General features: G+C 31.0%; 2 protein-coding genes and 1 long non-coding RNA gene across 12 annotated transcripts in view; 1 reads left to right on the top strand and 2 right to left on the bottom strand.

The window, feature by feature from the left end:
- Window positions 1–4: 4 nt before the first annotated feature.
- On the bottom strand, window positions 5–2937 carry LOC122530274. The gene is made up of 3 exons (XR_006306947.1): window positions 2088–2937; window positions 1280–1634; window positions 5–1099 (listed from the first exon to the last, which is right to left on the bottom strand). It is a non-coding gene; the product is annotated as an uncharacterized LOC122530274 (long non-coding RNA).
- LOC122530265 (carotenoid isomerooxygenase) lies at window positions 1408–8427 on the top strand. 3 transcript variants are annotated; one of them, XM_043657081.1, is made up of 10 exons: window positions 1408–1536; window positions 3638–3894; window positions 4318–4464; window positions 4599–4740; window positions 4883–5033; window positions 5114–5343; window positions 5687–5869; window positions 5944–6375; window positions 6454–6552; window positions 7182–8427. In XM_043657081.1, the coding sequence occupies exons 1-10, from the start codon at window positions 1459–1461 to the stop codon at window positions 7350–7352; spliced, it is 1890 nt and encodes a 629-aa protein (XP_043513016.1). In that variant the 5' UTR covers window positions 1408–1458; the 3' UTR covers window positions 7353–8427. The 3 variants fall into 3 exon arrangements, with proteins under 3 accessions (XP_043513016.1, XP_043513013.1, XP_043513015.1); XM_043657078.1 differs by lacking the exon at window positions 1408–1536 and adding an exon at window positions 2951–3327; XM_043657080.1 differs by lacking the exon at window positions 1408–1536 and adding an exon at window positions 2952–3318.
- Window positions 8293–12573, bottom strand: part of LOC122530262 (chloride channel protein 2) — a 44314-nt gene continuing 40033 nt past the window's right edge. For 7 of the 8 annotated variants that reach the window (XM_043657070.1, XM_043657072.1, XM_043657074.1 and 4 more), the window contains 5 exons: window positions 11973–12164; window positions 11696–11838; window positions 11116–11281; window positions 10513–10740; window positions 8293–10429 (listed from right to left, as the gene is read on the bottom strand). In XM_043657070.1, coding sequence (XP_043513005.1) covers window positions 10256–10429; window positions 10513–10740; window positions 11116–11281; window positions 11696–11838; window positions 11973–12164 — 903 coding nt within the window. In that variant the 3' untranslated portion in view covers window positions 8293–10255. The remainder of the gene's footprint in view (window positions 10430–10512; window positions 10741–11115; window positions 11282–11695; window positions 11839–11972; window positions 12165–12573) is intronic. The other variant, XM_043657068.1, reaches the window with a different exon arrangement.

Raw genomic sequence — 12573 nt, 5'->3', positions numbered from 1 at the left:
GTATATACACATGCACCAGATGTTCATATTTGAATCAAAGAGATTAGCATTTTATGTGTTTATGCATGCGTATACTGATAATGATAATTATGAAAAAATAATCAAATTGAAAAATAATAATTTATTTAGTATTATATCTTTATCTATACTGGCTTATCTCTATTAATTGACGTCATTGGTAAAATAAATTTCATTGGAGAAAGTGTATTTTCGTTCGTAATTTTTTTGTGCTGATCATTATGCTTGATTGTAAAATATAAAATTTTATCCAATATGTACAACGTGATTTCGACTCGTGATATGTTTAATAATAAAATTTCTAATGAGACATTTATTATGACAAAATTCTACTCCATAACAGATTGAGCATTGCGCTTTCTTCTCAAACTTTCTAATGCAATACATAAGTGTCTTAAACTTGCGCGGGAGTATAGCAATGACCGAGAAATGGCGATTATTATAATATGTTATCATCCGCGTTATCTTGTCCTCGGTACATCCAACCTCTTTATCCCTTAACCTCTTTTAAACGATTTCTATATCACAAGATCTTCCTTGTTTATTGAATTAATGACTACTGTGTAACTGAAAGCAAAATCAAGTGCAAAGAAAATACAATCGGATAAAGAAGAATCAAGGCTGTTCCAATTTTTTTTATGGTGTTGATCACACAACGATTAATTACAACCATCTTGTAACATTAATTACAGATAAATATTAAGCATATTTTTAGTTGTTCAATGATGCACGGTTAAGTATGTTCTTATCACCAAAATAGATACTCTTCAATAAATTTAGCCTTAGAATTGATCTAAGTTTCGATCCATGATAAAAAAGGATTTTAACATTATTAACCTACAACCTACGATTGTACCGCATTTGTACCGATGTTTCTGCGGACAAGACTGCAAGCATATGCGACTACATGCATATGCATAGAATGCTAATTTCTGAGAAAAACGACTAGTGATATTGAAAAGATGGTCACGGAATAAATTAACTCTACGATATGTGATGAGTTAGAATGTCAGTCGCTTCATTACTGCTTCTTGGCTAGCAATTCAAATCGTAAGAAAAATCATCTCTCTTCTCAATATTCCTAAAAGAATACATGTCAAGCAATAAATGAATTAAGAATTTACAATGGTAGACAAAGATATTAATATTAATATTAATAGATTAGCTATTCTTATAAAGTGTATTATACATAAATTTCTAATCGAAGTTTGACTGCCATTTGCAATATCAAAAATCAATAATTGAACAGTAAGAAATATACCAGAAAGTAAAAGATTTTTGCACGAACGTCTTGAGAATAAGTCAGCTGGCATCTCTGGTGGACAATCGCAACAAGTTCTGCGAATAATATTGGCCCGTGGCCAAAAATAACAAAACGATCGAGCGTTTAGCCAACTGGACAATATTTTCTCGAAGTTTGCCACAGAAGAGCGACGCGGGATGTCAGGCTTCCTTCGGAACTCAACCGTTGTAGAGAAGCCATCTATTCTGGACCGCAGCATCGCCACCTTGTTTCCGGTAATAGAGACGTTATTACCTGTTGAAAAAGATGGTTGCATCAGGCCAATTGCGTGTATCTTACAATTAACTCGTTCACGATAAATTAGACCATGGATCTAAGAATACAGAAACGTAACACAAGCTTAATTTATAAACGACGAAAATGAAACTCAATTTAAACGGAAGGGATATGCTTAAATTCGATTGGTTACATTTGTGCGCATGCTCCATGCCATTAGTACAAATTATTTAATAATTTTATATAACTATAATTTTTATTTAAAAAAAATTATTTTTTAAATTTTATCAGCTGTTTTAGCATTAATTAAAAAAAAGATATTGATATGAAGTATCTTAAATTAAAAAACAAAAAAGATTTTTGTATTAAAATAATTTTTCATTACAAATAATAACTGTACGACGCCATTTTTCTTTTTGAATGTTCATAGTTTATCTTATGAAATGATGCCTGACTTGATAAATATTACTGATGTTTTATGACTGATGATAAATATAATACGATTGCACATGTGTTGAGTACTTTCTATTAAAAATTAGGCACAATTTACTCTTGTCCAGAAATAACTTCAGCTCACGACGTTATACTATATTTCTAGGTCCATGATAAATACCTTCACTGCTGGTTTCATCATTGTATATGTCGTATCTGTTAATTGAAGGTTATAATTATAAAAACACAATAATAGAGATAATGAAAAATTAGAGTTGCAATTAGTATGACAAAATTGAAAATGATAGTAGTTTCATTTATGACTTAACATAAATCAAACGTGTACATGATATATTGCGTACGACTGGAACGTTTTCTTGAATTTCTTTTCCATTCGAAAAAGAAAACTTTCTCGATGAAAAATGTCTAACTAATCTATCAAACGATTACTTCTAAATAGAGGGGAATAGTTACCAAAAATTGAAAGAAAATTCTATTCTTACTCATTCTTACTCATCCTAATTACGTCAACGTGTACACGAGCTCCTCCATATAAATTATCGTTAATTTGTACTAATTTAAAAAAAAAATCACACGTAACATGAACTTCAGCTCGATTGCCATCTAGCGGGAAATTGTGGAACCTACTTTACCGTCATATATATTCATCAATAACAAAAACATCAACTTTATCCGCTTAATTGATAAAAATATATATCTCTAAATAAATAAATAAATAAAATTGAAGTACATTTCTTTTGATTTTATAAGTCGTTCCTCTTTAATTCTGAAATAAATCGTAATGATAAATTTTCTATTGGTAACTGACTGTCAATTAACCACGTGTGCCAAAGGGTTGCACAAGGGTGAAATACACGTGATTAATTACCGGGGCTTCGAGCAACCGGTGCTGATAATTGGATCACGGTAGAAACTACATTTTAAGGTCAGCAGATTACCAGAACAATGTCATTCGTTCGTCGAAGCCCCGAGAGAAACGATGGATTTTACCCATAAACGAGTCTATCAAATTCTGTCAGCGATTCTGGTACCGTTGACGAGGGAAACAACTGACGAAAACGAAGAGGATGAGACGTAATACCGTACTGTCTATACACGCCTCGCAAAATTAATTAACAGGAATCGTGACCGTGAAAAACAGTTCATGCACGCTCTTACAATTGGCCATTTATGTCTCGTCAAGTTGTCTAGTATCTACGAACGTTATCATGAAATCGGTTGCTTTTAATAAATCGCGATCGGAAAATGATTTTTCATCGGTGAAACTACACGAACTTGATGATCTGTTGCATGGAAAACGAATAAAATTGTCGAAGACTTCGTTTCGAGTAAGTCGAGTGAGCTCTGTAAAATAATTATTTCATACCAAGATTCGATATTATTTAAGGTAGTTGCTCCGTTTTGATGCTTCTAGAATGCGTAGATTACATGAAAAATATTTTTATATTAATTTCTTAAGCAAATAAATCTGAAAGCATCTTTGATAAATATTTTCAATGTGATAGATAAGTGTCGAGTTTAACCATCAAGTATAAAATTTCTATATTTCGAAGTTAAAATTCTATTGCTTTCGAATTATCGTCTCTTATCTATCATCTCTATTCTAAAGGGAATAAAAACTTCATCTGATGTAATTCTCACTGCTAGTTAGATGATGTTGAAGACTGTTTGAAAGTTAAGGAGAATGAATCGGAAGAAGAGAAGGTGAATTATTTTCCGAACTGTGACGCGTCCGTGTGGATGAGATCCTGCGAGCAGGAAGTAATTGAACCCATAATTGGCGAAATGACAGGGAGGATACCAAGTTGGCTCAGAGGAACGTTGTTGAGGAACGGGCCGGGTAGCTTGCAAGTGGGAAAATATAGTTTTAATCACCTGTTTGATAGTTCAGCCTTATTACATCGGTATGTCTATGATAGAAGAAATATTAGTAGATTGAGATATAATAGTATCTTCTTTTAGATCTTTATTTTGTTATATCAATACTTTTCTTAATAAGTTAAGAATGCTTATACACACTTATCTTAAGTATCTTTATCTTCGTTCAAATCTAAATTTTAAATCTTTATTTCAAACTATATTTATTTTAAACTGTCCTTATCCTTATTTTAAGTATATCGATTAAGTATATCTATTTTAAATTAGTTTTAAGTATTTCATATTCAATTTTTCTACTTCAATACCTTGAATACTTAAACCTTGAAAATGCTGATTATTATCGATCATAGTTTCGGAAGCCCCACGTTACATTCATACAAATATATGGAAACTGGAATTTTTTTTAGTATGATTTAAATAATTGTCTATATTTTGTTGAAAAATAATAGATTCGCAATTGCTAATGGGAAAGTGACCTATCAATGCAGATTCGTCCAAACGGACGTATACAAAAAAAACAATGCGGCTCAAAGGATAGTGGTCACTGAATTTGGCACGAAAGCAGTACCAGATCCTTGCAAAAGTATTTTTCAAAGGTGACTAAAATGAATTATACTATTGAATTTTTATACCATAATTTTTGTACGTAATTTAATATTATATTTAGATATATTTACTAATTATTTTTAATCAGTTATTTTAATATAGAAATTAATAAGCTTCTTTTTAGAGTTGCAGCACTATTCAAACCTGAAGATGATTCGGATAATTCTATGATATCTGTATATCCTTTTGGTGATGAATATTATACATTCGCGGAAACGGCAGTGATTCATCGTATCGATCCAAAAACTTTGGAAACTACAAGCAAGGTATTATTTATTCATTATTTGATAGTTTACTTCACAATCGTATAATAATCACGTTTCGCGATTGATTAAATGATTAAACCGTGATTATTTATAATAAATTAAATGATACATATCATAATTTTATTTAATTTTGTGGTCGTAGGTGAACGTGTCAGATTACGTTGGAATCGTAAACCACACATCTCACCCTCATATAATGAACGATGGCACCGTTTATAATTTAGGACTGAGCGTAACACCAAGAGGACCTCTGTATAATATCGTGTGCTTTTCGCCTAATCAATTGATTATTGGTTAGAATGATTCTAAGCTTGTATCCAATCATTCCAATATTTCAAGTATTGCATAATTTGTTGATAATTCATTTCATCAGATGATTCAGGAGAAGAGAAAGAATTGTCTATGTTCGACCAAGCCACTATCATCGCCAGTATTCCGTCTCGATGGTTCTTGAACCCTTCTTACATGCACACATTTGGTATCACTGAAAACTATTTCATCATTGTGGAACAACCATTATCAGTGTCTCTAACTACCGTTGTATCCTGTAAGATGAGACAACAACCAATGCATGCAGCTTTGAAATGGTACGAGAACGAAAATGTAAGTGAAACCTTCAAGAACATTTCCTCAATTCATTTATAATTTTTTTCAATCAATTTTGATCATCAAATTTTTAATATTGTATCTATGAAGGAAAATTTCAGGAATTCGCTGAAAACTTTTTTATCATATGTCTTTCAGCTAGATTCTAAATTTCACGAAATTGAAATATTTATAAATAATTTCAGTAAATTTACTGTTTAGTAAAATTTTATTTTATTTTAATTAGTAATTTCAGTTTATTTATAATTAATAATTTTACTGAATTTATAAATTATTGTTTAATGGATTAATCTTTAATGGATTAACAAATGTGTTAAAAAATATATCTTTATCAATATAGACTCTTATTCACGTGATTTCAAGAGAGACAGGACTACTGGAGAGAACGTTTATTTCAGAGGCATTCTTTTATCTTCATATCATTAATCAATTCGAAACACGTGATCGCGATTACGTGGTACTGGATATTTGCTGCTATCGCGATGCCAAGATGTTAGATTGCCTATTTGTCGACGCAATGAAGGTGATATATAATTTTAATAAAATTAATTAAAAGATGAAAGTGGAATCAACACGAATATTTCTGAATGATTGCAGAACTTACACAAGAATCCTGACTATGCCAAAATGTTTCGAGGCAGACCTTTACGGTTCGTATTACCAATGAAACGTCCACAATCGGACGTGCCATTAGAATATAATTTAATTACCACAAAAACGGTTAACCAAGGCCTGGAATCTTTTCAAGATGATTCTGTCAAACGTCATAGTAAATCTGGTTCAGAATTTGTTAAAACGTCGGTGAATGATGACAGGGCTAACAAAGGCAAGAAGAACGATTACAAAAATATTCTACAGCGAAAAGCAACCGCTCATAAACTCGCTAACGGTGATATTTTCGTGAAACCCGAACTTCTTTGCGATTTGGGCTGTGAAACGCCACGTCTTAATTACGAGTGCTGTCTTGGAAGAGAATATCGTTACTTTTACGCTATTTCTAGCGATGTGGACTTGGATAATCCCGGAACGGTATTTATTCTCCAATTTCACTAGTTGTATTTTAATTTATTTCAATCATGTTACAACATAAAAAATATTATTTTATAGATTATCAAGGTGGATATCTTGGAAAAAACAAGGAGAACTTGGTGCGAGAAAAACGTTTATCCGAGTGAACCGATTTTTGTGCCAGATCCTAATGGAAAGGTATTTTAAAAGAGATCTAAATTTCTGAAATTTTTGATTTCTATGATGTTTAACACATTCGAGACCGATAAAAATTTAAATTTACATAAATATTGCAATCTTATCATCTTTCTGACAAAAGTTATGTCAAAGAATACTTATCGTATTTCAAGAATTTAATTGCTATTGATCTTATCATAGACGAAAAAATATCACCGATTATTTCAGGGACTATTTTTTCAGTCTCGAATGTGTTAGAGGAATGGAAAAAAGATATGCTACAGTAAATGATCACGTGTCTCAAATTGATTGATAATATGAAGATAAAAGTATTTTACTTTCCTGTCCTGTTTCTCTTGAGATCACGTGAATAAGTGTTAAAAAGAAGATACATTTCTTTACAAGTATATTAAAAATTAACCCAATAAGAACCAAGCAATAATTCATAAATACTATTTTACTAAAATAATTATTTATAAATCATTTTATTTACTAAAACTGTTAAAATAAATGACTGAAATTATTAATTAAAATAAAGTGTTAATTTAATAAATAATAAATTAAATAAATTATTAGCTGCATATTTAATAAATTATTGAATAAATATTTAGTAATCAAATAAAATAAACTATTAACTTGCAATATTTCAGAACGAAGACGATGGTGTGGTTCTTAGTTCTATCGTGTGGTCTGATAAAGAGACACGCGTTGGATTGCTGATTCTAGACGGCGTGACTCTCACAGAAATCGCAAGAGCCATCTTCGACACTCCTGGCCCTGTGCCAAAATGCTTACACGGTTGGTTTACCTTGGACAAGTAAAATAAACTGGAACTTCTAAGAGATCTTCTGGCTGATGGATAGAAATGAAATATCGACTTGGATATTATGTGATATATAATGTGGATTTTTATGCAATTTTATATTTTTATGAAGAGAATTCAAAAAAATTGAACTTAGATAGAAAATTAATTTATACAGCCTCTGGTTATTGATTTAGGATCACCTATTTTCGACATTTTACATGTTTTCAGTAAAATTGAAAGATTCGAACGAAATCTAATTACAAGTTTTATATTAACTATTAAAGTATTAGTAAATAATATTATTATAATAATATTTTATTATTTATTATTACAGAGTACATATGTGAGAGTGATTATTCGAGAGTAACGAATAGTTAAACATTGAAAATGATTCATTTGGATTTTTAAAACTGTATTATCTCGTATTATGAAAAGAAATTGAAATGAAAATGTGTGATAGGATAAGGTGCTTGTATGCTTTAACGAAAGAGAAACAATAATTATTGATACGTATGCGTGAATACTATGTGTACTTTAAACTTATATACTGTGTATGCATGTGTGGACTTTAATAGTTAATAAAATTTATTATTAAATTGCATTCAGATTCTTCAGTTTTACTGAAAACTTGCAGGGTATTGGAAATTATGACTGGTTTTAATTTAATGACCAAAAGTTGTATATTAAATCTTATAAGGAATATTGTATTTTGAATGTTTTATATTGCGTTTGCATATTACATGCATTATGTGCATTTTTGCACTTCTAAATTTTCTATAAATGCATAAAAATTCGCAGTCTAATTAAACTGCTGATATATTTTTATAGTATTATGTATTTTTTAGTTCTTTCCCCTTTTTTGGCTCGGTTGTCGCTTCGTTAGCAGCTTCGAAAATTAAAAATGTTTCCTCCACAGTTAATTTTTCGTTAATAAGAAAAATATCAACAGCACAATATGTATATAATATAATAAATTATTTAATGTCTTCTCCCGATTGTACAGTGTACTTATATTTGGCGATTAGTGTGTCACATAAAGCTTCAATGACGTGTAACGTAGTAAATTTACAATAAAATGGGATGCATCGTGAGAATATTTGTCAGATGGAATGTAAAATGCCCTACGAACAATCTTCTTATATTAATATCCACAGATATCCGATCCTTCGTATCAGTTGGAACGAACATATTAGTTTCATGATCCTAGATATCTTTAATAACAATTAATTAAGACACCGTTTAAAATTCTAGTATCTTCGTTGGATGTCTAATCAACTGAAACAAATTCTGTCGAAGAAACTATCATTCTAAATTACCTGGATCTCCGTGAAGCTTTGGCTCAAACTAACAGAGCATTAAGCTGAAAAAGTTTATCCTAACTCAATGAAAGTAATATATTATATAATACATGTAGATATAATTTAGATATAATTTAATAATCTAGATTCTATATCTAGATACTAGATATAATTTAATAATCTACGTATTTATCATACACTAGACTGCTTCAAAATTCAATCAAACCTCACGAAGATCCTGTTGAGCACGTTCGTGCAAATAGACTTAATAAGTTTCGATGTATCTAGAGTTAATAGTGAACGATTAAAATAAATAGGGTTGGCACAACCATAGTCATAAAATTAGATACAGGAGCACTTAACGCGAGCCATGAGTTCCTTCTTAAATAATAAACCTCGATAAATCATGATTATTACACAAAGGCCTGGAATCCTATGTTGAGTTTCTTAAAACATAATACAGTATCGATTACGTCTACGACTCGCGTTGCTGGCCACTAAACACAGACACACGATTCACAGCATATTTCTTAAAAGCTGAAACCACTCTTCGGGGAATCACTGAAGCACCACGTTTTAAAATACATAGTTCTTTGAGAAGTTTCGACATTTCAAGAAACGAGGACTGAAATCCTAATTCCTCTGAGCACTGATATATCACTAAGTCAAAATATTTCATCGACGCGTCACAATCATTCATTCTTAAATATATACGTGGTAACTCTCACTCTTTTTCTTTCTTATTATTATGAATTATGAATGCTACATGATTATGGGATTACGGAGAAGAAATTGCACGTGGAATTCAGCTAAAAGAAAAAAAAAATAAGGAAAACTTGACAGACCCTGATATGAATCTTCGGTACCGAGAAATTCCTTCTACGCGCAGAGGAAAACCACAAGCAACATGCCAAATCGTTTATCAATTTTCAAGTTTGATATACCGTGGAGAACACAATTTACGATGAAAAATTATGTATTTTAAATTGTTATAACTTAAACATTATGACACAATTCCTTCACGATAAAAATCTTCGATATTAATTACGCAATATGTAGATATAATAATTTTTGATTATTTAATGTCTTCTATCGATTATACAATGAACTTATATGTGTCTGTCATTGTGAATCACAATGTGACTGAATTCAGAGCTGTCAAAGAAAAAACTGTACTTTTAAATGAGACTAAGTGGTATATGATTTCTTTTACAAAATTTATAACAATTTAAAGTATCTGCAATTTTTCATTGTTAGTTCTCTTCACTGTAGACACGTTCGATATCGAACGCGTGTCACGTTGCGTTGATTGAGAATTGTTTGGCCCTACATAATGATCTTGTCCTGAGATTAAGTACGAGAGGTGTTCGAAAGCGATTGCAACTACACAAACGGCTAGAAACGACTTTGTTGCTCAAGCTTCATGGAAAATGTCCTACGTTTACGGAAGGAAGATTTTATTTAAAAAAAAAAAAAAAAAGAAAAATACGTCTCTCGTTCAGGTCATATTGTCTTGACAATACGACTATCACATTTTTGTTTCTACTTATCTTTCTTGCTCATCTATCTCTCTCTTCTCTCTCTCTCTCTCTCTCTCTCTCTCTCTCTCCCTCTCTCTCACTCAGACTTTTTCCACTTTCTCGCAATCAACGGAAGCAATAGAGTTCATCGTGCTAGCGTTTTTGCTTTCTGTATCTGTTTCGCTCTTCGCGATACTGGATGTCGAGACGCCTATATGAGATTCTGAGTGCATGGGCAAGATTCCAGCATTTGCGTCTTCTATCGCTTTCCTCAACTGTAAACAGACAGAAGAAAATAATTACATATGAGTGAAAAGAGAATCTAGATTTAATAATTTAATATAAATCTGTGACGAACCTCTTTTAATCCCACAACTCCAACCAGCCTTCCAATAGCCGTCACATAAGCATGATTCACTCCCACCATGCTGAATAGACTGTGTACCTTTAACAAGGATGTCCGTTCGACCAGTTGGAAAGGTGCTGGATCGATGTGACACCTTGAGAAGTCCACTTCTAACGCCATTTCACTTTCTTCCCACCGTTTCTGATCCTCTGCTGACATGTCTATTACTCTCTCGCGAGGCTGATCGTTATGCATAAACAATTATTTCGTTACACATAAATTATGTTATTGTCTAGATTGCGGATTTTTATAAAAAAATTTAAAAATGTAAAATTACATAGAATATATAAAATAGGAGAAAAGTGCAGTATAGGAAACACTATACTTTGAATACAATATAGTACTTTCTATAATATTTAAAATATTATATATATATATATATGTATTTATTGTTATTATAATATATTGTAATATTATAATATTCTGTTTTTCAACAGTAAACTAATTTTCTTACCGTAGAATTCTATTTTAGAAAATATGAATCTATATAAAAATTCGCAGTCTAATTATATTCAGTTATGGATAAGTCATAATAAAAGGAATATATGGATTTACCAATTGTACTTTCTTCGAGGTGGCAGGACTCGGCACCAACATCGGGGTATGAGGAGATACATCTTGACTGTTACGCCTGACACCTCCAGATCCGATCTCTGGATCTGGATCCACGTCTTGTAATGTGGCTGACTTACGGAAGATTGCCTCAAAGGCAAGACGTATCCTGAAAATGTAATAGAATATTTAAACTGAAAAAATATATATTTTACTGTTAGCTGCCAAAAGAGTAAAAATAATATTTCATTTTTTTTGCGGTTCTCAGAGCATAAAACAGCAGGTTTTGCATTGTTATACGAATATATACAAAAGGAGGAGGTAAAATATAAAACATAGAACCGTAAAGTCAAATTTATCTAATTCCTAATCTAAATTTATCCAATTTTTAATCTAAATTTATTTTTATTTTAATTTTTTTATTCTTTTTACAATCAAAATAGAACTGAAATAAAAGACCGGATACAGGCCCACAAAACCTGAACGAATTATACAAAAATAAAAAAAAAAATTCAAATTGGTCTATTTTCCAATCTCAATTCATTCACTTTAATTTCATAAAAATATGATTAATTTCTTTCACCTGCTCTCTGCGCCAGTAACAGTGGTATAAGGAGTAGCAGCGGGGCTGACTAGTGGGCTGAATCCTTTCAATGTGAAGGAATTGGTTTTCTTCAAGATCGATTTCTTCGGCTGTGACCCAAATACCGGAGAATGGTAGGTGTGCTAAAAGATAACACGCGAATGGCACGGTGAAACGAAAAAAAGAAGCTATTTGTGTGATGACCAGCGCTACGTAGTTAATTGAGTAAATGTACACAATTATGCGTGACCATTGACGTCAAATGGGCGTGACTCACATGATCAGGAGCGGCACCGTTGTTTGGTGACATTGTTAGATCGTTAACACTTTGCCTCTGCATCTTAAGAATATCCGGCGCCGGAATCACTTCGAACCTGGACGGTCTTCTCGTTCTTTCCTGGTCTCTCAATTGTCGTTCCATTTCCTCTCGTGCTCTCTCCTCTGCCTCTTTGTGCCATTTTTGAGCTACCTGAAAGACAAATTCAAATCTATGAATCTTAATCGAAACTTTTCCATTAATTAATTCATCTATGAATCAAGACCAATATAATTTTTGTAATGCAAAAAAAATGTAAATCAATCAATTTTGACACCACATTTCAAAAACTATATATAAGTATATAAATATAAATATATAAATATAAGTATATAAATATAAATATATAAATATATAAATATAAATATATAAATATATAAATATAAATATATAAATATAAGTATGTAAATATAAATATATAAATATATAAATATAAATATAAGTATATAAATATATATATATTTATTAATATTATAGTATTATTATTATTATTATTATTATTATTTTTTTTTATTAGATAATTTTAATTAATATTTATTATTATTTATTATATAATAATATC

This window comes from Frieseomelitta varia, unplaced genomic scaffold, assembly GCF_011392965.1.
Source record: "Frieseomelitta varia isolate USP_RPSP 00005682 unplaced genomic scaffold, Fvar_1.2 scaffold_337, whole genome shotgun sequence".
NCBI lineage: Eukaryota > Metazoa > Arthropoda > Insecta > Hymenoptera > Apidae > Frieseomelitta > Frieseomelitta varia.
Note: the sequence above shows the minus strand (reverse complement) of the source record. Positions and strands in the feature narration are given on the sequence as shown.